The sequence below is a fragment of the Dendrobium catenatum genome, unplaced genomic scaffold (genome assembly GCF_001605985.2).
Source record: "Dendrobium catenatum unplaced genomic scaffold, ASM160598v2 fragScaff_scaffold_867, whole genome shotgun sequence".
NCBI classification, from domain to species: domain Eukaryota; kingdom Viridiplantae; phylum Streptophyta; class Magnoliopsida; order Asparagales; family Orchidaceae; genus Dendrobium; species Dendrobium catenatum.
Window position 1 is genome coordinate 7,671 of NW_021319329.1, and position 27,613 is coordinate 35,283.

At 36.8% G+C, this 27,613-nt stretch overlaps 1 protein-coding gene and 1 pseudogene across 2 annotated transcripts in view; both read left to right on the plus strand.

Moving 5' to 3' along the window:
* Positions 1-27,613, plus strand: part of LOC110106365 — a gene marked incomplete at its 5' end in the record, with an annotated part of 53,550 nt that overhangs the window by 5,709 nt on the left and 20,228 nt on the right. For both annotated transcript variants that reach the window (XM_028697086.1, XM_028697087.1), the window contains 3 exon segments: positions 7,195-7,659; positions 27,187-27,313; positions 27,400-27,597. In XM_028697086.1, the coding sequence (XP_028552919.1) occupies positions 7,195-7,659; positions 27,187-27,313; positions 27,400-27,597 (790 nt within the window).
* LOC110106366 lies at positions 856-3,068 on the plus strand (annotated as a pseudogene).

Here is a 27,613-nt window from a genome sequence, read left to right on the forward strand (position 1 = left end):
AATATACTATTGTTCAAATAAAATAAAAAGTACAAAATTTCTTTATTTCATCACCAACCTATTGAAATTTCAATTTTGATGGGTTAGTTCTTCTTAGTTGTGCTTTTGGGATATGAAAATTTGCACCCTAACCTTTCCACACCTTTTCTTGAGGATAGTTTTTGTAGATTAGGTTCTGAGTCAAATTTTTAAAAGGCAGATTAGATTTAAGGTAAGACTCTACTTAGAGATTTAGCTCTCATTTCACGAGAACTCTAGGATCTGGTTCTAGATTTTTCATAAATGCAAGCCCCTATGGTTGGTTACTTCTCTCATTGATAAAAGAGAGTTTTCGATTAAGGCTATTTGTTAGATATACACTAAGTACTCCATGTATAGTAACGATAGTTTTAGGGTTTTAATTTTTACTTTTAGGATTTGAAATTTATCATCGTACACTTAAAATGGATGGTGGGAGGATGATGTCAAGCCCGATCAAGATCCCATAGTTATGTCGTCTTGCGTTGCGTGGTTATTAGTCTACTTAGTCAGATGAGGTAGTTGATCTAACCTGACTGAAGGATCCTTATCAGTAGCCATGATTTGCTTCGTCTAAGAAAATTTTATAGACTTGAGGTGAATCTTGTTTAAGGGGATAAATTCGAGTCTACCCAAGTTAATAGAGGGCTTTGTGCTCTATTAAGTATGCCCTATGATTAATTACTCAATTGTTTTGAGTAATGGGGAACATACAGGCTCTAGCCATGGCCGTAATTTAATAGTATAATTTCGTGGAAAAATCACCCTTTTAGAGGGGCTTGGTCATAACCATTTATTTGTTGTGCTATTTGATAGCAAAAATCATCGATTAAAGGACTGATGACAATTTGGATTTCGTTGTGGGCCCTCCTACAACACAACCCCACAAGGGTTTCATCATGGTTATTGTTGATCAACTTATAAAGATGGCTCATTTTGTACCATGTAGGAAGATATTGGATGCTACAAATATAGCCAATCTTTATTTTCTAAAGATCGTTTGATTTCATTGCATTCCCAAAATAGTTACATTTGATTTAGATGTCAAATTTTTTAGCCATTTTTGGAGGACCTTATGGGGTAAACTTGGTACTAAGGTATAGTTCGAGTCCACAACACATCCTGAAATAGATGAACAAGCAAAAACTATCAATCAGAGTTTGGGAAACCTCTTAAGGAGTTTTTTTTGGAAAACATTCACCAATGGGAATTTGCTTATAACATATTTCACAGCCAAACAATGAGTCGTAGTCCTTTTAAGGTGGTTTATGGGAGAAATCCCACCTTATAAATTTGATTCCACACATTGTCCTTACAAACTGCAACCCCGAAATAGAATTTTGCATTCAAGATGTTTAATAACTTTACGAACAAGTGCAGGAGAAAAGCAAGAAACAAAATGCAAAACACCAAACACAGGCCAACCAATCTAGAAAACATTGCACTTTTAAGGAAGGATACTCGGTGTGGATCAAATTATGCAAAGAAAGGTTTCCCCTTGGTGCTCATAGCAAATTAAAACTCAAGATCCATGGCCCTTTTTGTTTCATAAGCACATCAATAACAATGCCTACCAGTGCCACCTTTAACGTGTTTGACTTAAGCCCTTACTATGAAGATCCGGCTTTAGAATATGTTGAAGCCTCTCCAAGTCGAGGAGACTGATATGCGAGCTAGGGGCCAGTTCAGTTCAAGCCAACCAGGGCTTCTTTTCTGTTCCAATTTCTATATTTTGATTTTTTTTCTAAATTTCTTTTTGAAATTTTTTTGTTATTTCCCTCTCTAGAGGACTCTAGAGGTACTCTTGTCTTATAAATAATGACCACCACCTTTTCTTGTAATCAGTTTTTTGGTGCTAATCAAGAAACTTAAAATCTGTCCAGATTTCTCTTCCCTATATCCTAGCTGAGCTATGTGGTGGTGTCTTTCTTTCCAACAGCCTCTAGTTAGCTATTTATTCCTCTCCTCCTTCCTTCCTCTCTACCAAGAAGTGCAGCACCCGCTATCCGCCTCCCTATAATTGCCTAATGAAGCTGTCTACTTCTTCCCTCCATTCTTCTTCTCATCCTTCCTTGCCCTCATCGCCATGAGCAGAGTGATTCGATCATAGTGGCTGAAAGGGCGCTGGGTCGGTTTTCCGATCCCATACCCACCATCGCAAGGGCCCATCTCGCTTCCGCAACCTCGACTTCAGCGAGGGCAATGGATATCTGAAGGGCGTGGTCACCGACATCATCCATGACCCTGGCCGCGGTGCGCCCCTTGCCCGCATTACCTTCCGCCACCCCTTATGTTACAAGCACCAGAAGGAGCTCTTCGTCGCGACTGAGGGAATGTACACCGGCTAGTTCATGTATTGCGGCTGCAAAGCCTCCCTCATGGTTGGAAATGTTCTCCCTATGCGCTCCATCCCTGAGGGCGCTGTCATTTGCAACATTGAGCACCACGTCGGAGACCGTGGAGTGCTCGCAAGGGCGTCTGGGGACTATGCTATTGTCATTAGCCATAACCCCGGTAACGGCACCAGTAGGATTAAGCTCCCATCTGGTGCAAAGAAAATTGTCCCAAGTGGCTGCCGTGCTATGATTGGGCAAGTTGCAGGTGGTGGTAGAACCGAAAAACCTCTTCGCAAAGCAGGCAATGCCTATCACAAATATAGAGTGAAGAGAAACTGCTGGCCAAAGGTTCGTGGTGTTTCTATGAACCCAGTAGAACATCCCCATGGAGGAGGAAACCACAAGCATATTGGTCATGCCTCTACTATTCGACACGACGCTCCTCCAGGACAGAAGGTTGGTCTCATTGCTGCAAGAAGAACTGGGAGACTCAGAGGACAGGCTGCTGCTACTGTTGCAAAGGCAGATAAGAGTACTTTTAGAATTAAATTATCATCAGTTATCTTTATTTATTTTTGTCTGAGTGAGTAAGTTTTGTTGTTGAAAACCCTTATTAGGTGAGACTGTTGTTATCTGATTGATGTTTATGTTTGTCATTTCTTTGGAACTTAAAGTGTTTGTGTTGGAAAGTTATTTCAAGATCTAAGATTTAAAGCTTGCTTCTTTTTGTAAAAAAAAAAAAAAAAAAAAAAAAAAAAACAGCTATCTACTCACCTGACTGCAGAACTGTTGTCCGCTCCTTCCCAGACAGCAGAACTGTCGATGTAGGAAACTACAAGCCTTGATTCATTCACACAAGATTATATGCTTGCTCCGATGTAAAAGATTGATGCAATGTGGGGTTAGAAACGAAGAGATTTTAATTTTCACTAGCCTGGATTGCGAAAAATGTAAGATTTGTTTGGGGGGGGGGGTATTTGTTTGGGGGGGGGGGGTTTGGAGAAACAAAATGTTTGTTAAGAGGCTGTTTGGTTGGATGAAAAAGAAATGTAGTATAAACTGAAATATAATGTAAAGTGAACGTAGTATATTTGAAGTTATTTGGATGAATGCAAAAATAAATGCAGACGATTACTTTATCTTGTTTAGCTTTAAGTAATATGAATATAGTGTAAAGCCTAAATGAAGGTGGTATGGTGGTCGGCGGGTAGCAACAATGACTAGCGGTTAACGGAGGTTGGTGGCAAGAATGATAGAATTTATAGTGTTTTTGTAAATTGACCAATTTTAATGATTTTCAAATTCACCAAAAAATGAACTGCAGGGTGAATTCAAAATACTTTAAAATTTTACTCTGCATTTTTTTTCTTTAAACAAAATATTAATATTTTCAAAACTACTACATTTTGAATATTCTGCATCCTTTTACTTCAAATCAAACAACCCCTAAAAGAAAAAAAAGCTAGGTAGTGGGAAAACTTACTGATAAGGGGTTAATTTCCAAGGTGCTGGAATTGAGAAATGGAATTTTAAGGGTAAAGCGACTTGGAAGAGGGGATTTTGTTGGAAACAATTATCCAATAACACTTCAATAATTAATAACTAGCCTTACGGTCTTGTATAAGCTTAAAACAAAAGTAAATTATTTTGAGTTTATTTGTGATACTTAAGTTATTAATTTTACTTTTTAGTAGCGTTTTCAAAGTGTTAAGTGTAAGGTGATGTGCAATGTTTTTTTTCTTTTTTCTTTTTTTACTTTAATGCACAAAGTGCAAAGCAAAGTGAGGCTTTGATGTACTAAAGTGTTCATGACATATATGCATATTATTTGCATAAAATATTCCTTTTAATTAATCAAATTTAAATTATATATGATAATGATTTTCTTAAAATATAATGATGCATTACATAATAATGATTTTTTAGCTATTTGAAAGCTAAAAAGAGATCAAAATTCATAGATGAAAAAATGTTTCAAAATCAAGAGATTGAGCAACCTGCATGAGATGAAGAGGTTGAGGTAGTGTGAAGTGAGTGAGTTTGAATATTTGGTATTGATCAATCTCAAGAAGAAGTCCGTGATTTAGAAGTTACTGCGTCAATAACAAAAAACATCTAGAAACATATAAAAAAATTTAGCAGGTAAGATAATGATGAGAAGAACCATTAAGAGGAGAATAGGTCAAGCAGGATAGAGTAAGAATATATGAGCAACGATGACTCAACCACTATGAGAAACAATGAGAATCGAACATTCATGCATAGTTATTATGGCATTGCTAAACCAAACCAAGAATTTTAAACCCAGAATTGAGCGCACAACACTACAACTAGATGCCGCAAGGTTGTGCAGCATGCTTGCTTTGCTTTGAGCTTGTGCTTCACAAGCAAAAGATGTGCAATCCTTGCACATTGCTTCGCTGCTCTACTAAAGCTCTTTTGAAGCATGCATTTAATTACACTGGGTTTTGGGTATCGTTCTTATATGAAAGAGCATACATCAGTATATAAAACTGAAAAAAAAGCTATCAATCATGCTATTGATGTCACCTGTCTTGATTGGATAGTGGCTATAACAGAACATGCTAGAATATTAAGTTTATTCTTAGGTCTCATTTTGCTACCTTCGATTTTTTCTGCTTGTTTGGTTACCTGTGCTAAAAACATCTCTTTTACCACTAATTATACCTTACTGGATGAAATGTCTGAAATCAATATCCTTTCACCAAAAGGTCTCTGAAAATGGTTACATTTACTTTTTCCTGGTGGTACCTTGTCGAAGCCTTTATTTTAGTGGAAAATATTTCTTTTCCCCATCCTTCCCATATTTCAACAAAAATTCCAATATGTATCTAGATATTCGCCATTTGATTTCTTTTGCTTGACTTCCCCTATATTTCAACAGTAAGGAAGTTGAATTTTGTCCTTGTAACCCATTTTTTTCCTCTTGCGGGGCTATTAGCTGTGTCTTGTAACTTTAGCATGTTGTGAAAGACCGAAAGATGTCCTTGATATGCTCTTTTTTTTTCTCCCTTTTTTCTTTTCTTTCAATGAAAGCTCCTCTCACAATGTTATATTGCAATCTACTGCAATCAACCAGAATATCCTTCAGAATTATAAATTTTTGTTAATAATGCGCAATAATGAAGCTTACAAATAAATAATTAACTAATCTATATAGAATAAATGTTTAATATACAAAGCATAAAACAATCTTGAATTGCATGCTAATCATAGAGAGAGAGCGACTGGCGAAGTATCTTTTGGATAAAATCCTCTTAATTCATTAATTCATTATTCATTATTCATTAGCAGAGAAAAGAATAGTGGTTCTCATATGCCTTGTTTGGTAAACGGAACTGTTATTTGTTGCATTTTATCATTGTCAAGTATCCGTAGCTTTCACTACATTAACATGGATTGAAAATTTTCTATAAAGCCTACAAGTTTTTTTTACTTTGTGGTCTAATAAGCTGTAACATCTTGCTTATAATACATTGATTGGTAAAAATAAAAAGTTGAGAAATAGTACTATGAAAGACTTCAGGAAGTTATTTTGGGGCATTCTGTATTGTTGAGTAGAGTGCCACATCCTTCATAGATCAGGAATGCAGGCGTTCCAGCCCCTTCTAATGGATGTTCATGGTATTTGTTTACGCCCTTAGTTTCTAAGAATTTAATCCCAACTGTGTTGAGGATCAAATGACTCTTCACATATAGTAGGGAAGTGCATGACTATAGAAAACTTAGAAGTCATACTGAGCAAACAAATAACATGATTGTTCAGTATAGAATAAAATTACTCAATTATTAAAATGGCTCAAATATTCATAGCAAACATGCAAAGAAAAATGATGTTTATGAGTAAATCTATCATTGTGCAAATGATTAATTTGGAGTCCTCTAGGACTTTGATGATCCTTCATCACCTATTCTAGCAATTTATTGTCTTTTATCTTTGACCTGGTTTACGTCTATAATGATTAGCATTTCAGGGTTTGATTTTTCTTTTTAATCCCTCTCTAAACGAGAAGAAATGCAAATATGAGTTGCATATTACAGAGTGTAATTGCATAATAACAGTCTTGAACATAAACTTTAGCAAACATGAAGACTATTTCTGCATTTATTAGTCAAGCTACTGGAAATGGTGAATAAATCATGACCATGTTAACTTTACACGTTGCTTACAAACTTAGGGTGTATTTAGGACAATGTTTTCATATATTAGCTTTACGCATTGCTTACAAATCTCTATTTGGTTACTACATTTATGCTGTTTTTTTTGTGTGTGTGTGGTGAGGTGCTCTTCACAACCATAACTAGTAGAATGTGATAGTTGCAAGAAAAAATAGTCTTATTTTTTTTTTTGAAGTGTAAAAATTTATATTAATTACAACAATTTTGAAAAATCATACTTTTATATTAATTAGTTTTTTTTTTCTATTTTTGCTCCACAATTAATTTTATAGACAATTTTGACTGTCCCAAACGGGCCCTTCATCACAGCTAGGTAATTGTAATTGTAAAGGACATCAAATTTAGCAAGCAATATCCTTGATGAAGATTATGAATAGTTAAATCTAATACTGAAGTCTCAATGGAGTTTATAAATTGTCATTATTCAGCAAGAGAAAATATTTCACTGTAGATTATGACATGAAACTTTAAGATTGTTGCTCCTGCGATGCACCACATTGGGAGGGAGGGGGGGCCTGTATATTTGTTCAAAATAGGTGGGTGATGATGATGGTGATGATAATGATGATGATGATGTATGCATATATTCTCTTTTTCCTTTTCACCAAAGTGACTGTTTATTCATTATTTTCTGGTGTAGCATATTCACCGAAGAAAGGTTACAACAGTTGAAGAAAGGGATTGACATGCTGTGCCTGGAATCTCCTGAATGTTATGACGAGAAAAAAAACCATGGACAAGCTAATGGTAGGGATGTCATAATTTTGTCTGATGGTGATGAAGATGATAACATTGAATGCTCTACACCTACTACTGAATTTGCTTCCCCTCAGAGGGCAGCAGATGAAGTGAATTCTATTGATAACAAGATGCCTGAGGTGTGCCAAGAGACTAATGGAGCCTTAAATATCAAGGAGACATTTCAAGTCATTGTAGAACCAGAAGATCATACAGCTGAAGATGCGCCAGACTATGCTGTCCAAAATGGCCATGAATGTTTGGCTGAGGATGCTACACAAAAAAAACAATCAGAGAAGAATCTTCCTGAGGCTGTTCTACCCCTTTTGCGGTACAACCAGTACGAGAGTTCAGAATCCTCTTCAAGGTATTATTCTCTACCCCAAATTATGGAGATATTTTCTTATTTGATTATATTTTGATGACCTATGAAACCTAATGTCATTAAAAAAGATAAGTAAATCTAATAAAACAAATCTAACTAAAAACAATACAAAAATTCATCCATAATTAAGTATGGTTCTAAAATGAGTTGTAAATTGGTTTGGTTCAGCTCCTTTGTAGCTTGATTTTATTCATCCATCATTTGAATGATGCCATTTCCATCCACCCGTCACCTTTCTCCTTGTAGCACACTCTCGCTTTCCCTCTTTCTTTATCTTTCTTTAACTTTCTCTACCCTTTTTCTCTTTACCACACCCTATCTTTCCCTCTTTCTTTATCTCAATGTAACTTTCTCTCCCCCAACTACTCCCTATCTTATCTCTATTTCTATTTTCTCTAAAAAAAATAATAAAATAAAAAGCCTAGAGAAGAAAAAAAGTAAAAAAAAAAAGAATTCTCAAAAAAGAAAAAGGGGATGTCAAAATCATCACCTTATTATTTCACCAAAATCATTGTTGATTGTCTCACATGCAAGTACAAAAAATGCAACAACGCAAAACTCCTAAAATTCTAATTATGTCGCGTTTGGCGCGACTGGCGCGACCTCATATGCACTCTTCTTAACACGATAGGTGAAATTCGTAGGTGATGCTTGTGATGTGGTTGATAAGATCTATGCACACCTTTCTTAGAACGATGAGGGAAGTATTCTATGTTGAAATTTTTTTTCGTGCAGGTAGCCCATGTGTGTCTTTCTTTGCAAATTGTGTTTTGAATATTATGGTCATAGTATCTTAGGATATCAATAATGCATGCCTTTCGTTGTATGTTGGGTAGGTTCAGATTCCCCATGGACGTCACTACATAGAAGAGATATCGAGAGTTTATCAAAATTTCGCAAAAAAGTTTCTTGAAAGACAAAAAAAAAGACTTTGCTAAATTGAATCGCTCGGCTAAAATGAATATGAGAAGTGTAAATTTATAAAATGAGGGATAGAAAGAACGCTCCTTTTTACCTGAATTGAATCACTCAGCTAAAATGATTAATCAGTTCAAAGGGATATAATTGAACACTAACAAAACTTACATAGAATTTTGAGGGGACTTGAAAGCTCGCTAATGAGTAAGAATAGGAGTTGGTAGCTTGCCAACAAACACAAAAATAACATTCATTCACTTAGAATACTATGAACTATGAATTAAAAATTGGGGGTAAAAATAAATTGCACTAACGCCTCTATTTACAGTCAAAGAAAGATTACCCACGGGAACCACCTAGGTAAAATCCAACCACATGTGGACAGACAATCACATCTAAAAAATATGGTAAGATTCTTACTCATGCTAGCCACTAGATTCAAAACAAGTAGTTGAAAGCGGACAAAACGTGAAATATTGAGCTTAAAATGAAAACTTTGTGAGCATCTCAATGACATAATATTAACACAAATAGTTAAATGAGAATTTGAAGACTTTTATGTGTTCTATGAGGTAATGTTCAACTCAAATATAATACATTGGAAGTCATGCAAGTGCTTTGAAAAGCATGGTAAGTGCACAAAAAATTTATATAAGTGCATTAAACAACATAGGAATGCACCTAAATGTGTAAATATGTTGTCCAAATACACTGAAATGCGTGCAAATACATTGAAATTCATGCAAATGCATTGAAATTCATGCAAATGCATTATACAAATATAATGAAAAGCTTGTGTATATATTAAGCAATTGCATTTAAAAAATGTGAGTGCATTATAGAAAGTGGAAAAATGTGAGTGCATTATACAAAGTGGATTAAAAAGTGTGCTAGTGCACCAAAGAGTGGGAAAAGCTAGTGCAAATGTGTTAATGAATGTGTAAATTTATAGTACATCAAAAAGCATGTGAAATACATCATATGAATGAACTGTGTATGCATATTCTTTAAAAACCATCAGTTGCTAATGTCAAATTGCCCACATATTTTCCGACAAGCATGCTAAGCACTCGAACATAAAATTTAAGAATACCGCGTGGACTGAGAACAAAAATGAACTTAGTTTGTGTCATGACCCTTCTTGGTGTCTCAAGTTAGCGAGAGAACAAACTGTTGAATGAATATCACAATTCTTTCTACAACATAATCAATAAAATAAACGTCCAAGTTTATCTGAAGTGACACTAAAATAGTTTCTAGTTTAAACATATAATAAAATAATTCTTACATATATTTGGTTGACCCTCTTCTTCTATACATGAAATTTTCTCGATCAACTATTTAATAAATAGGAGATTACATGGAATTGTGTTAGACCGGCCTAGTCAGGCTACACTGGACCGGCCCGGGTTTATACGAGGCAGAACAAAGTCTGCCTCCCGCATGAGCCGCGCGATTTGGGAGATCCAACAATGCCAGTTAGGGAAGTTTTGAGGGGGATTTAGGATGGAATTTTGAATGTAGGGGTTGTTTAGATGTTTCCTTCTAGATTGTATGCATTAAGGAGTACATTTTCTTAGGGTTATGGTCATCGTGAGTATTGCCAAAATTTCGTGTTTCCTTGGTATTCTTGGGCTCTAGCAAGGGAGGGGGAAATTATAGACGAATTAGGTAAAATGGAGAAGATCTGAAGGTCAAGAAGCTAAAGATGTCCATCTTTGATGGGGAGGATGCACACAGGTGGATTTACAAGGTAGAGAGAGATTTTGCCTTTAATGGTTTGATGGAAGAGGAGAAATTGACGTCAGTTGGCCTATGTTTGGAAGGGAAGATGTTGGCTTGGTACCAGTGGAGAGATATGTGGTGACCCATACATAGTTGGAGGGAGTTCAAAGAGTGCTTAATGGAACGTTTTCGAACTAGCAGAGGAGGGGACTTCTATGAGCAATTTTTTGCCTGCCCTAGTACAAGAAGGCTCGGTGGCAGAATAAGGTAAGAGATTTTAGTACATGGAAAGTCGACTGGATCGATTGTTCTGAAGGGGAATTTTCTGAAGGGGACCGAATATGGGATCTAAGCAGCAGTGAGAGTCATGAGGCCCTGAGACTTGGGAGAAGTGATGGAGCTAGCTCTGTTGGTGGAGGATCAGAAGTACTAGGAGAGGGGAGCTAGAGCAGTAATTCAGTTGCATACAGGATGATCACCATTTTCTTAGCACCCAAGGGGCCCACACTGGGGCAGTCTTCGTGAGATCCCAAGGGTGAAGCCTGTAGGAGGAAATGGGGGAAATTTTAAAAGATGACTGAGATTGACGTGCAAGAAAAAAGGGCAAATGGATTATGCTTCCGATGTGATGGGAAGTGTAATCCGGGGCACCGGTGCAATGACCAAACTCGTTAGGTTCTCACCATCTGTGATGACGAGGAAGTTGAGGAGGGTGGTGGGAGTGAGAATGAGGTGGAGGGCAAATTTGATGCGTGTAAACTAGAGAGAAAAACCAAGTTGAAGAACACAAGGACAAAATAAAACCAAACTCGATTCACTATAGCTTTCAAACAATCAAACAAATGTTCGAATAAGCAAAAGTCAAATCAAACAAAATAAAATAATAACATAAAAAATGTTATCCTCAGTACAACCGACTAGCAGTTTCCTCACATGCAATGAGAGTTGGAAAATATATGAAAATTGTGCTTAGGCTTGCAAACCGAGGGTCCACCATTGCAAAAGGGTCCAACGTCCTACTAAACTCCTTCGACAAATGTCTCAAAATTTTAGCCAATAAACAACTTCCAAGAACTCAAAAAGAAGGATACAGGTGGAGTGCAACTTGCGTAGAGAAGAAGGGGTTAGAAGCCAAGATGAAATAGAGAGGAGGAAAGGGGGGGGGGGGGGAACAAGCTCTCAAGCTTTTCCAAGAAGAAGAAACCCTCAGGCTTTAGTACAGACTTTGCTCAAATTTTCAACAACCTCTTCAAGCCTCAACTCAGCCCCTATATATAGGAAGATAGGGGGAAACGAAACAGCCACCCACCTCTATTCAAACCAATGAAAAAGATGGAAATAGGAGGCCAAGAGACATTCCAAACAGTAACTGAAAAGACATCCCAAATATCAGCCAAATTCATTCCAATCCAGCATGCAAGGGGCAAAACCAGCAGAAACTAAGGAGGCCAGGAGGGGGGGGGGGGGGGGAGGGGGGGGGGGGGGGGGGGGCGGAACCCCAACATGCTTTTCTTGGGAACAACAACAGTTAGGGGAAAACCGAGAGGGTAAGTCACACGTACAACAACAGTCAGGAGAAAATCGAGAAGACTAAGGGGAAGGGAAGAGACACAAGTTCACTCCACAGTAATGAGCTAAATATAGAAGAATACCTTTTTGATTTCATGAGCTAGGAAGTGTATTTACTCCAATTAATAAGCTAAACTTCAGCTCAAGCATTAATGAGCTAACACCAAGTAGAATCCAATTTTTAAGCTCAACAAAGCAGCCAAAGTCCAGCCCGTGAACAGCCAAGGCCCCAAACGAGAACAAGAAGTAGCCCAAGGACAAGGACCCAAATGCAAGCAAACCCAAGGCTTGACATGGCCAAGCACTTCCTACTATGATTATTGGATGCTTTCCATCATTGGATAGCTTATAAAAAAATAACTAATATAAAGCTTCGGATGATGCTTTTTCAGCTCTTTTGCATCCATCCAAGTACAGCCTGTCAAAGGATGATTCTTCCATTTTGCCAAGAATCTCATTTGTTCGTCATGCCGAATTTTAGTAACCTTGACATCAATAACATCTTCAACCCGTTCATCATAACTTAAAATAGATGTGGAGAGTGATAAAGTTTCATTTTTCACATGAACTTCAGAATTTCCTTCATATAAAGAAAGGTCAGAAACATTAAACATAGAAGAAGTGCCGACAGTAGAAGGAAGATCCAATAGATAAGCATTTGAGCCTAATTTTTTTAGAACATGAAAAAGCCCAAATTTCTTCCTGCTTAATTTTTCGAAAGTACCAACAAGAAATCGTTGGCTACGAAAGTAAGCCATAACCAAATCTCCTTATTTGAAATAAACTTCCCTACGATGTTTGTCAGCATTAGTTTTGTACTTAACATTAGCCATTCAAATTTTTTCAAGGACTTGCTGTTGGACAATTTTGATATGGTCAAATGTTTCAGAAGCTTCAGCATTAATTTTATTTGGCAAAGGCAAACAATTTATATCTAAAATGTTAGGTATAGGCTGACCATAAATGATTTCAAATAGAGTTCTGCAAGTGGAGCGATTGACAGAATTATTGTAAGCAAATTCAGCTTGGGGCAAAATCAAATCCCATTGGGTGGGATGGTTTCTCACCTGCTAGGCATCTCAATAAGTTTCTCAAACTTCGATTGACAACTTCCGTTTGCCCGTCAATTTGTGGATGATATGCAAACTGCTAAATTGAAGAGTAGTTTCTAATTTTGCCCAAAGTGTTCTAAAAAAATGACTCAAAAATTTAGTATCTCTATCAGAAGTAAAAGTGCGAGGAATACCATGAAGACGAATAATTTCTTTAAAGAACAAATTAACAATATATGAGGCATCAGAAGTTTTCTTGCAAGGAATAAAATGTCCATTTTGCTAAAGCGATCCACAACCACAAAAAATAGAATCATGTTTTCTAGAAGTAACAGGTAATCCCAAAACAAAGTCTATAGAGATATCCTCCCAAGTTTTATTTGAAATAGGTAGGGGAGTATACAAACCAGTATTTTGATAAGTTTCCTTAAAAGCCTGACAGTTTTTACATTGTTTCACTAGCTTAGCAATTTGTTTTCTCATATGAGGTTAGAAATACTTTTCCTTAACCAAAGCAACAATTTTTTTGTTATGCAAATTCTAAATCCCTTAAACAAAAATCCTTGATGAATAACAAACTGAGCAGTAGGATCAGTTCCAGAAGCAAGACAAGAATCCCAAATACTCTTAAAATCAGGGTCACTTGCACAAGTATCTTTTAAAAAATCAAAAGAAGTAATAGTTGGATAAATAGTTACTAACAAATGAGATCTTCGGCTTAAAGCATCAGCAACTTTGTTTAAAACACAAGTTTTATGTTTGATATGAAAAGTATACTTTTGCAAAAAGAAAACCAACTTAGCTTGCCTTTTATTCAAATTTTTTTAAGAGCTTATAAAACGTAGTGCTTCGTTATCGGTATTTAAGACAAATTCCCGTTGAATCAAATAACATCTCCAGAATTTTAAAGCTTGAACAATAACATAAAATTCCAATTCATAGGAAGAATATTTGGATCGAGCATTATTCAGCTTTTCACTAAAATAAGTAATAGCTTTTCCCTCTTGACTCAACACAGCACCAATACCAACATGAGAAGCATCGCAATCAACTTCAAAAATATTTTCAAAATTTGGCAAGCTAATAATGGGAGTTTGACTCATTTTTGCCTTAATGATTTCAAAAGTTTGTTCAACTTGAGGTGTCCACCTAAATATCTTTTTTTTAACAATCAGTAATATGAGCAATCAAAGAACTGAAGTTCTTAATAAACCTTCGATAAAAAGAAGCCAAACCATGAAATCCTCTCACCTCACTTATGTTTTTATGAGTGAACCAACTTTGAATTGCCTCAATTTTTATCGGATCAACTTTTATCCTTTCAGCAGAAACAATAAAACCTATAAATGTTAAGCTCGAAGTCATCAAGGAACATTTTTTAAGATTGATGTATAGCTTTTGTTCCCTTAGAGTTTGCAACACTCGTCTCACATGATTAAAGTGCTCAGAAGGGTGAATACTATAAATCAAAATATCGTCAAAATAAATCACAACAAACTTTCCAATAAAAGATCTCGAAGTATGGTTCATAGTTCTCATAAAAGTGCTCAAAGCATTTGAAAGACCAAAAGGCATCACAAGCCATTCATACAAACCTTCTTTAGTTTTAAATCAGTTTTTCATTCATCCCCAGGTCTTATTCTTATTTGGTAATACCCACTTCTCAAATCAATTTTAGAAAAGATTTTTGCACCGCTTAGCATATCTAGCATGCCATCTAGCCTAGGAATAGGAAATCGATATTTAATGATGATTTTATTTATTGCCCTACTATCCACACATATTCTCCACGTTCTATCTTTTTTAGGAGTTAATAAAGCAGGCACAGCACAAGGATTTAAGCTTTCTTTAATCAAACCTTTTTCTAACAAACTAATTACTTGCTTAAAAAGTTCAGCATTCTCAGTTGAACTCATCCTATAATGAGGAAAGTTAGGCAAAGTGGCTCCATGTATTAAATTAATATGATGTTGAATATCTCTCATTGGTGGCAAACCTACAGGCAGTTCCTTAGGTGATATTTTAGAAAACTAATCTATTAAAGGCCGATTTTTTTTTTAGGAATTTGAAGAATAGAATCAGTTTCCTTTTCCAGAACCAATTAAGCTACTCCAGAGTGTTTCAAATCATTCACATTTAAAAGAAGTTCATGAGTGTTTATTTTGGCAACCTTGTTATTTTTAGCAGGCGAATCAGACACATGTTTTTGAGGATAGAGAGTGAATTCCTTATTGTTTTGAATCAAATTATAAGTGTTCTTTTCTCCGTTGTGAATAATTTATTATCAAATTGCCAAGGTCGACCCAATAGAATATGACAGACTTCATGAGGCACGACATCACAAGTAACTTTATCTTTAAAAGACCCTTCAATTGTTAAGTTGACAACACATTGCTTTGTGATTGGAACCACACCTCCCTCCTTAAGCCAAGAGATTTTTTAAGATTTAGCAAGCAGTTTGGACTTTAACTTGAGTTTATCAACCATAAATTGTAACACAAAATTTCCAGAACTTCTACTATCTATCATAAGAGTGCAGATTTTTTCCTCAACCGTACAAGTTGTTTTGAAAATGTTTCTCCTAAGCTACCTATCCCCGTTGTCAATTTTTGTTGGTAAAATTTGTCGTATTACCAAAAGCTCTTCGTCTTCATCTCCCTCAACATCAACTTTCTCTAATTCAATGTCATTTTCAGTTTCAAATTCGTTTTATTCTTGTTCCTCTACCTCTTCATCGTTTTCAATGAAATTATTTCTTGGTGGGTTGTTTTTTCTACATGCCGTAGAAAGATGATCATAAAGTCTACATTTGTAGTATGACCTAATTAATCTAGGTTGTTCAGAAGGTTTAGATTCCATAATTCCCTTTCCTTTATCTGCATTTTGATTTTCAAAAAACCTGACTTTAGTACCCGATATTCCCACAGAAGTTTGAGATTGATTTTTAATCCCACCAGTTGGTCGCCGTTCATAAGTTTCTATTATCTTGTTGTGACCCCTTTCTCTTTCATGTTGCTTTTCAAGTTTTAATGTCATACGATATGCCTCGTCAAGTTTTATTACATGATGCATATTCAATTGATCCTGGATTGTTCACTTAAGACCGTTTATATACCTTGGGAAAATTTTCTCTTCAGACTCATCTAAATCATTTCTTGATTGAAGTTTGAAAAACAGTTCAGTGTACTCTTCCACGGATTGAGTTCCTTGTCGCAAATTATTAAATTCTTGAAATAGTGTTCGTGCGTGATCAGACGGTAAGAATTTTCCCCTTATTTTTTATTGCATTCGTTCCCAGTTTTGTATCTTTTCTTTTCCACGCCTAAGTCTATTGTTTTGTAAGTTTTTCCAACACTTAAGAGCATGACCATTGAGTTTTTAATCTTGCAAATTTTACCTTTATGTTTTCAGGAATTTCTTTCCAATCGAAGAATTGATCCATTTTTTCAATTCACTCGAGAAATAGATCAGGTTGTAATTTCCCCTCAAAGTTGTGAACATCAATTTTAATCCCAAAATCCCAATTTCATTGTCGCCTATTTTGGTTCCTAGGGACTTCTTCTTCGCTTTCAGATGTTTGGACATGTTGTTGGTTAACATTTAGATTAGCAATGGTGTTAGTCATTTCATTCATCTGATTTTGCAAGTCCGCTAATTGTTGTATCACATTTTGCCAATCCCCCAGATTATTAGCCATCTTAAATTTCAAAAGAAAAAGACTCAATAACCATGGATATTCTAACTCGCTCTGATACCAAGCTTGATGCGTGCAAACTAGAGAGAAAAGCCAAGTTGGAGAATACAAGGATAAAATAAAACCAAACTCGATTCACTATAGCTTGCAAACAACCAAACAAATGTTCGAATAAGCAAAAGTCAAATCAAATGAAAGAAAATAATAACATAAAAATGCTATCCTCAGAACAACCGAGTAGCGGTTTTCTCACATGCAACGAGAGTAGGAAAACATATGAAAATTGTGCTTAGGCTTGCAAACCGAGGGTCCACCACTGCAAAAGGGTCCGACGTCCTACTAAACTCATCCGATAAATGTCTCCAAATTTCAGCCAACAAACAACTTCTAAGAGCTCAAGAAGAAGAATACAGGTGGAGTGGAACTTGCGTTGAGAAGAAGGGATTAGAAGCCAAGACGAAATAGAGAGGAGGAAAGGGGGTGGAACAAGCTTTCAAGCTTTTCCAAGAAGAAACCCTCAGGTTTTAGTAGAAACTTTGCTCAAATTTCAACCTCTTCAAGCCTCAAATATGCCCCTATATATAGGAAGAAAGGGGGAAACCAAACAGCCACCCACCTCTATTCAAACCAATGAAAAAGAGGGAAATAGAAGGCCAAGAGACATTCCAAACAACAGCTAAAAAGACATCCCAAATATTAGCCAAATTCATTCCAATCTAGCATACAAGGGGCGAGCAGAAACCGAGGAGGCCAGGATAAGGGAGGCAGAACCCCAATAGGCTTTTCACGGGAACAACAATAACCAGGGGAAAACCGAGAGGGGGAGTCATGGGAACAGCAACAGCCAGGAGAAAACCAAGAAGACAAAGGGGAAGGGAAGAGACACAAGTCCAATCCACAATAATGAGCTAAATATAGAAGAATACCTTTTTGATTTTATGAGCTAGGAAGTGTATTTACTAAACTTAAGTTCAAGCATTAATGAGCTAACACCAAGTAGAACCCAATTTTTAAGCTCAAAACAAAGCAGCCAAAGTCTAGCCCGTGAACATCCAAGGCCCCAAACCGAGAACAGCAAGCAGCCCAAAGACAAGAAGGACCCAAATGCAAGCAAACCCAAGGCTTTCCATTCCCAAGCACTTCCTACCATGATCATTTGATGCTCTCCATCATTGGATGGCTTATAAAAAAAACATAAAACACAACTAAAATTGTTCAAAATACCTTAAAACAAAATAGACTAAAAACATGAATGCATCAAAGTTGCATCTAGACGTGGCAAGGGTCTCCTTGAACTCAGTGGTAGGATTTACTCCTAGCCATACTATGAAGGTGAAGAGGGACATAATAGATCGAGAGGTGGTCGTTTTGATCGATAGTGGGGCTACCCACAATTTCATTTCCAACTAGGTCGTGGACTAATTAGGCGTGACTTTGGTGGATACAGGAATCTATGGAGTAATGATGGGCAAGAAGAAGGTGGAGATGGACAAAGACATCTGTAGGGGAGTATTGCTGACCATACATGGAATTCAAGTGAGGGAGGATTTTTTCCTATTAGAGTTAGGCAGCACTGACATCATCATGTAGATGAAGTGGCTGTAGACTTTGGGGAATACCAAGGTTAACTTGGGGGCACTGACCATGGAGCTGGTGGTGGAGGAGAGAAGAGTAGTTATCAGGGGAGATGCTAGGTTATCCAAAGCTATAGTGTCACTCAAAACCATGCTAAGGAGCATACAGGTGGGGGGGGGAGGTTTTCCATTAGAATTACAAAGATTAGAGGGGATCAGATTGGAGGAGGGTGGAGACATTCCTCTTTAGTACAAACGTTGATACAACAATTCAGTGAGGTCTTTCAACTAGGATGTGCCGAAGACTGCTTTCAAAATACATGAGGGACATTATGAGTTTTTTTTTTTGTGATGCCTTTGGTGTTACACATACTTGTCAATGGCGTAAAATGGCTTGTGCGTTTAAGTTGGCACGTACCATTTGCGTCATGTGCATACAATGGTGCATGGCGCAGTTGTGCACGACACGTAGAATTTGAATTTTAGGGATATTTTAATATAATTATAAATAGTTTTTAATATTTATATATTTTAATTTGTAAAATAATGTAATAGTTAATTTTAAAATTATTTGATATGATTAAAATAGTTTAGTTAGGTTTTATTAGAATTTATTTTAGTAGAACTATTGGATGAAATTAAAGCTCACTTTAATGGTTTGGATTTTAGACCACAAACATATTCAATGAAGCCTTACCCAACTTAATTGATACTTTAAAATATGATCCATATAATGATTTTTATAATTATTTTTTATTTTGCGCCAAGTTCAAAATGATGCGCACCGTGTCATGCGCTATGAGCCATGGCTCGACAGGAAACTTTGCACCGTGTTGCACCATTCACCATTGACAAATTTGGCCTCACTAATTCCCCAGCTACATTCCAGTCCCTAATAAACATGGTGTTCCGACCCTATCTCAGGAGATTTGTGTTGGTTTTCTTTGATGATATCTTGGTGTGCAACAGGTCAAATGAGGAACATTGGGAGCTCTTAAGGACGGTCCTAGAGGTGTTATAAGAGCAATAGTTGAGAACAAATTTTAAGAAATATTGTTTTGCACAGGCTATTGTGGAGTACTTGGGACATGTAGTATCTTAGGAGAGCGTGGCTGTAGATTAGGCTAAGGTTGAGACAATGTTAAGATGACCACTACTAAAGAATCTGAGGGGGCTGAGGGGATTTCTAGGGCTGACAGGATACTATAGAATATTTATGAGTTATAGCACATCGCCTAGCCACTGATAGAACAGTTGAAGAAGGATAACTTCTTATGCGGGGAGGCGACCACAACAACTTTTGAGAGGTTGAAGAAGGCCTTAACCACCTTAACAGTCATGACCCTACCAGAGTTTGGTCAAATTTTTGTAGTGGAGACGAAGGCATCATGATATGGATTGGAAGCAGTACTCATGCAGAGCCACCGACCCATTGCTTACTTCAGCCAGGTGTTGACAGCTAGAGCTTGGCTGAAGTTGGTATACAAGAGGGAGTTTATGGCCATTGTGTTAGCCATCAAGAAGTGGCGACCTTACTTGTTGGGTCGACGTTTCATTGTCAAGACGGACTATTGAAGCCTGAAGTACTTGTTGGAGCAGAGGATGATGACAGATGAGCACTATAGGTGGTTCTCAAAATTATTGGGATATGAATTTGAAATTCAGTATAGGCTCGGGATAGAGAACAAGCGGAGGATGCCTTGACCAGATGTATGGGGGAGCTTTAGGAGATGCCACTGATGTTGGATTGCAGAGCCATTAAGGAGAAAAGTGCACGAGATGAGGAGCTGGGGAGAATTATGACAAATTTACTGGAGGATAGAAATAGCCATCCTAGCTATTCTCTAGAAGGGGAGAGGCTGCTGTATCAGGGGAGATTTGTGATGCCTATGACATCCGTTCATATTCCACACCCACCGCAGGAGTTCCATGAGAGTACGATTAGGGGTCACTTGGGGGTGTAGAAGACCACAAAGATGTGGAGGTGTTCGTAGCCAGTTATGAGGTATGTCAGACGAATAAGTATATAACCATGGCTCCATGGGGATTACTTCAACTCTTGGCTCTACTTGATCGGGTGTAGGAGGTCTCCATGGATTTTATAGACGGGCTACCTCGATTTGAGGTGTTTACAGTGATTCTGGGGGCAGTGGACAGACTGAGAAAGTATGCTCGCTTCATCCCTCTGAGACATCCCTACGTGGTAGTGACAATGACAATTACTTTTATCAGAGAGGTGGTCCGATTGCACGGGACTAGAGTCTATAGTGTCCGATAAGGAAAAGGTGTTCCTCCACCATTTATGGAGGGAGTTATTCAAGTTGCACGGGACTGTTCTTAAGAGGAGTACAATTTACCACCCTCAAATGGATGGGGCAGATGGAGGTGATCAACAAGAGCCTAGAGATATACCGACAATGTTTTGTGTAGGAGACACTTAGGCTTTGGGCCAAGTGGCTAGCGTGGGCAGAGTATTGGTACAACACTTTGTATCATTCCGCTTCTCAGATGACCTATTTCAAAGTGTTGTACGGAAGAGAACCCCCACACTTAGTGCATTTTGGGCAGGGTTGCACGCCAGTCTCTTCAGCAGAGTACTTGGGGGGAAGAGATAAAGTATTAGAGGAGTTAAAGAGACACCTGTTGGGGGATCAACAAATTATGAAGAAACCAGTGGATGGGCACAGGAAGAACATCCAGTTTGCAGTTGGGGATAGAGTATTCTTGAAGCTCCGCCCTTACAGACAGAGGACAATGGCGAATAGGAGGAATGAATAGCTGACAGCTAGATACTTTGGCCCCTTCGAGATATTCGAGAGGATCGGAGCTATGGTTTACCAATTGAGGTTACCCCCAATGGCTACCACACACCTGGTGTTCCACGTCTCCTAGTTGAGGAGAGTCATTGGGGAGCATGCAACTAGTTCAGAGTTACCGGCGACCCTGACGGAGAATTTAGAGATGGTGTTAGAACCACTGGAGTTAAAAGGGGTACGAGAGAAGGGGGATCGAGGAAGTGTTAATCAAATGGAAGCACTTACCCGACCATGATGCCACGTGGGAACCGTATGAGCGGGTGAAGGATCAATTTTCATCTTTTCACCTTGAGGACAAGATTGTTCTTTGGGAGGGAGGTATTCTTAGACCGGCCTTGCTAGTCCACATTAGATCAGCCCGGGTCTGTATGAGGTAGAATGAAGTCCGCCTCTCGCATGAGTCGCACGATCCGGGGGACCAACAGCGCCAGTTAGGGAAGTTTTGATAGGGATTTAAGAGGGAAATTTGAATGCAGGGGTTGTTTAGAGATTTCCTTTTGGATTGTATGCATTAAGGAGTATGTTTTCCTAGTGTTAGGATCATCATGAGTATTGCTGAAATTTCGTGTTTCCTTGGTGTTCTTGGGCTCTAACAGCATTTAGAGAGTTGGGAAAGATAGATCATCCTCTCGAATAGAGGATCAATTGTATTATGACATTTTCTTTCTGTTTTCATCAATTCTTACAATATAAGTGATATTTTTTCTGAGTTTGATCGGAGATTTTTGGTGAAATCTCGCTGAAATTTAGATTTCTATGAGGTCTGCCTGAGATTTACAAAGGTTTCCTATCAAATTGTCCATTTAATAATTTGAGTTTTCAATAAAAACTCAATGGTAAATTACAGTTCATAGTTACGGTAAACATACATGTAAGTAGTTATACTAAATTATCGAACTTTTACTTTTATTTACATATAAATATTTAATATAAAGCTAAGTATTATAAATTCTTGATTGATAAAATGTCCTTTAGGATTTCTATTCCTTTTAAATTTTTATTCTTTTAACAGTTCATTTTTTTTAGTTTTACCATTTAAATTTTATTCTAATGAATGTACAATCATTATCATTTCTATTTCTTTTTTCATTTATTATGCACGGTTACGTTGCATCCCCAACCAATACCATAAGAGGATAAACTCTTGTATTTGCATGCAAATAATATTTCCATTTCATGTTATACTTCATTCTTTTCATTTCATTCTCATTTACATATACATATCAATCTATATAATATGCAATTATCTTATATATACATTCTATTGTAATTCTATTTTCTCATTTTATTATAAAATAGTCCTTTTAAAATTGAACTAGAATACATATAAGTTACATTATAAATCAATGCATTGAATCAATAACTAAACTATATATGCAATAAAATAAAATATAACCACCCACTTCTTTTCTTTTCATGTGCTGAAACCCTCTCAAATTTCTTGAGTTCCATTGAGCTAGTCCTGCTGGTCATTACTGTTTGCTCCACTTTGAGATGTGTGCAAATATTATAAAATTCTGAAAAATATATTGGAGATTCAAACTCTTCAAAATTCAAATTCAACATGTATGCATGCTCTTAAGTGATCATCCACATCACAAAAATTAGAGTCGACAAGCTTTGAACCAGATGAACCAAATCCTTTGCAAACAAGAAGGTAGAATCAACAAGGTTAAATATAATAAATTTCAATCAAACAAGTAGCCCGTATGATAAATACCCTCATTCTGCATCATAATCAGAAGATTCATTCTTAAAATAAAGTTTTGAAATTACAAATATAAGTATTTTCAAACATCATGCCTTGATGGCTGTGTTGTTATGTAAATTTCAATCGGACATTATCTTATTTTTCAAATGCCTCCAAATCTTAACCTCAAGCATTTCAAGTGTAAATTTAGATAAAAATATTAAAAAAATTATAAAAGTCAAAATGTTTAGAGTAAAATTGACCACCCTTAGTTTAGGACATATCCATTTGTCCTCCATAATAGTTTGTGAATAAGACTATGCTCAGCTCAGAAAAAGCTAATATCATGTCCAGTGTATCGCTTGGAGTACTCTCAGACGATTTCATGTCAGTAAAGATGTAATACATTTATTCTAACTGAGTGATTTTGTTGCTAAATAGCATCACTAAATAACAATTATGATTGGCACTCTTTGACTGGATAATTTTTTCATAAATTGATAAAATTGATTTACAGTCATAATTTTATCTCTGATGTTCTCCAATATCCCTAAATCCCTTAAGTTGTGAATTATAAAGTGCACTTGATAAAGCATATATTCTTTTATTAGCTAAGGTCTACTTAAAATTATTTCTTTAGATTAACATCTACTCTAGATCTAATAGGTCCTTTTGGACAACGAAACCCATAGTTACCTATAATGACATGGCCATATTTGATTGACTACCTTTGTTGACTAAGTAGACCAAAATTAATAACAACTTTGGATGGTTGAGCCATGTGATTTTGATCAACTTTTTCAACATTCTCCCATCTTCTGGATTAAGTGAAATGTATGAATTTTTTTATTCTAAATTAAGAAATTGTTGTTATTATATGATAAGCATTTAATGTCTAATGACTAGCTTTAAACAAAAGTTCTCTCTCATCTGTTTGAGATGAAATCAATCATAGGGTTTGTGCCTATCAGAATCCTAGAACTAAATCATAAAGTCTCACAATGAGGATGAAATCTTTGTCTTGTTTTATCATCAATCTTATTTGCATTCTAAAAATTTGACCCAAAACAAACTCTTGTTAGTGTCGGGCATGAATTTTCAACAATCAAAAGTGTGCAACATTTAAAGAGAATCAATGGAACGCAAGCAGGATGCACTTGCAAGATGGCTATGTGCAAGAAAGGGACATGGTTATAATATATGCAGATGTTATTGCATATGCGTGTACGTGTGCATTGCAGCAGCTATGGGATGCGAGATTATGTCTTAGGTTGTCGGTGCGACGACAGTAGAGATTGCATAAAAGATTCACATGCAATGATGATGCGAGGGGTGTGTGAGTGAGATAAGAGATTTGAGATTGTTGGATTGAGCAAAGCTGATGACAAATGTGATGTGGACATCCGACGGTGGACGTTAATCAAAGGAAGAGACGAAGATCGACGGCTTAGATTTCTCCATTTCATCTTAGTTTATTAATTGTATTTTTGATTTAATTATGCATTTTCCGTTTTGACCTTTAAGGGTCTTGTCTTATGTATGCCCAAGGGGCAAAGTTGTCTTTTCGTTTCATTTAAGACCTATATATAGATGCCCTTGTTCTTGTATTAGATCAATGATGAATTATTAATAAAAAAAAAAGTTTTGCACTTGTGTTCTTTGGAGAGAACTTGGGTGAGATTTCTATAGGAGGGAATCGGAGCTTCCACCAGCCGCAGGATGGGTCCATGCTCGTGGCTTGAAGTCCCTTGGAGAAAGGCAACGTATTATTCGTCAGCTGTAGGATATGTCCGGGCTCACGGTTGTATCTTTCTTTCCCTAAATCCTTTCACCTCCTCCCTTGACCACCGGCCAAAATCCCCCACTTGCCAGCGGCTGATTCTCCCACAAACCCCTCCAAAGCCAGAAGCCTCGTCCACTTGATCCATATCAACCGCCAGCCATAAACCCCTCCACCTCCATACACGACCGATCACTTCATTCCTAGCCTCTTCTCTCCTTCATTCCCCTTCGTTTTCCTAAATTAGGTTGAAGATAATTTGAAAAGAATTTTGAATTCCAATACAATTAGTTTGAAATTCAAAACATTTCCTATTTTTGGAAAGTTCTTCAAATCAAATTCCAATCAATTTGGAATTGTATTTGATTAAATTCTTTCTCCCTTAATTGAAGACTTGATTAATTTCCTTTTCCTTTCCTCCCATAATCGGCCCCTTCTCTCTCTACCCGCCGTCCCTTCACCTTTTGCTCTTAATTGGAGTCAATCTTGCTTAATATCCTTATTTTCTATTGTTGATGTGTTTTAATATGGAAAGCATTTGAATTTAAATTCAAATGTATTTAAATTTCAAATCCTTTTCCTAATTTAGTTATCTTATTTTAAGAAAGTATTCAAATCAAACCTATTTCAAATTCAGATAGGATTTGATTTAAATATTCATCCATAATTTAAGGTTCCTCACTTGGCAAGCATTTAAATCTCTCTCCATAAACTCCCAAGCCCCTCTTGATGCTGTCGCCTCCCACCCCGTAGTTATTTAATTCGTTAATTGGATATCCAATTATGGGATTTAATTAACCACCCCCTTTTTCTTATTAATTTTAATTTCAATTTTCAAAATTTCCCCCACCCCATCCGTTCTACATCAGTTTGGTATCAGAGCATGGTTACCTGCGGTGCGGACTCGACGGAGTCGAGCTCTTTTCCTCCCCGGGAGAATGATGCAGACATCCGACGGTGAACGTTAATCAAAGGAAGAGACGAAAATCGACGGCTTAGATCCCTCCATCTTATCTTAGTTTATTAATTGTATTTTTTATTTAATTATGCATTTTTCGTTTTTACTATTACTTAAAGGTCTTGTCTTATGTAAGCCTAAGGGGCAAAATTGTCTTTTCGTTTCTTTTAATGACTATATATAGAGTACCTTGCTCTTGTATTAGATCAATGATGGATTATTAATACAAAAAATAAAGATTTGCACTTGTGTTCTTTGGAGAGAATTTGGATGAGATTTCTATGGGAGTGAATCGGAGCTTCCACCAGCCGCAGGATGGCTCCGGGCTCATGGCTTGAAGTCCCTTGGAGAAGGGCAACGTATTACCCATCAGCTGCAGGATGTGTCCGGGCTCACGGTTGTATGTTTCTTTTCCTAAATCCTTTTCTCCTCCTCCCTTGACCGCCGACCAAAATCCCCCACTTGCCACCGGCCGATTTTCCCACAAACCCCTCCAAAGCCACAAGCCTCCTCCACTTGATCCATATCAACTGCCGGCCATAAACCCCTCCACCTCCATAGCCGGCCGACCATCTCACCCCTAGCCTCTTCCCTCCTTCATTCCCCTTCGTTTTCCCAAATTAGGTTGAAGATAATTTGAAAAGAATTTTGAATTCCAATACAATTAGTTTGAAATTCAAAACATTTCCTATTTTTGGAAAGTTCTTCAAATCAAATTCCAATCAATTTGGAATTGTATTTGATTAAATCCTTTCTCCCTTAATTGAAGACTTGATTAATTTCCTTTTCCTTTCCTCCCATAACCGGCCCCTTCTCTCTCTACCCACCGCCCCTTCCCCTTTTGCTCTTGATTGGAGTCAATCTTGCTTGATAGCTTTATTTCCTATTGTGAATGTGTTTAATATGGAAAGTATTTGAATTTAAATTCAAATGCATTTAAATTTCAAATCCTTTCCCTAATTTAGTTATCTTTTTTTAGGAAAGTATTCAAATCAAACCTATTTCAAATTCAAATAGGATTTGATTTAAATATTCCTCCCTAATTTAAGGTTTCTCACTTGGCTAGCTTTTAAATCTCTCTCCATAAACTCCCAAGCCCCTCTTAATGCTGCCGGCCCCTCCCCCTCTTAGTTATTTAATTCCTTAATTGGATATCCAATTATGGAATTTAATTAACCACCCCCTTTTTCTCATTTAATTTTAATTTCAATTTTCAAATTTTCCCCCCACCCCATCCTTTCGACATCAAAATGGATGTTGCAAATGCGAAGACTTAGAGATGAGTTTACATGAAGGATTATGTGTCGATTTGCAATGCATGAGTTTAAGCTTTAACTTTGACAAATAAGTGTCTGTAAATCAAAAGAAAAACTAGACATTTGCTCTAATACCAAAATTGATGGAGAAGGGGAGATATTCATTATTGAAGTTCTTTTATAAGGTGATTTAGCACTGAGCATGTTGTTCTATGCAGTACAATCTAGTTGTTTTGATAGGTTTACATTTTTTTCTACATAATTTCATATGAAAGAATAATTACTCAATGGAGGAATTCATATGAATTGTCGTTGGAACTGGATCTTATAAGATTTTCATGTGCTACACTGGTCTTGACATTGAAATTCAACGTGTCAGGGCTCTACATTGGTATTAAATGTTTGTTTAATTAGGTTTGAAATTTTTATTAATAATAAAGCTATACTTTAATGTCTAAAATAACACTTTAAATGCAGTTTACAGGGTTCTCCTAGTGAAGGAAGAAGCTTCAGGACTAACATGTCAGAAGCTGAACTGGAAGAGCCATCTTCCTCTGGACATGGTGATTCTAATGATCATGATGACATTCTTGAATGGGCCAAGGTTGTTTAATCTTTCATGGTTGTATGGTTCATAATTATTGAAGAATTTGAACTAAACCTTCCAATTATGTTGTGCCTTATTTTCAGGCAAATGGACATGGATCCTTACAGGTAATTTGTGAATATTATCAGCTAAGATCCCCTGATAGAGGTTCTACTCTAGTATTTCAGCCTCTAGAACACTTGCATTCATTAAAGTTTCATCGACCCGGAGAAACTCTCCTTCATATTGCTGGATCCATCATAGATCTCAGATCTTTCAGCAGTAGTTTGGAAGTGGCAGAGGTATGCAATTTCTGGT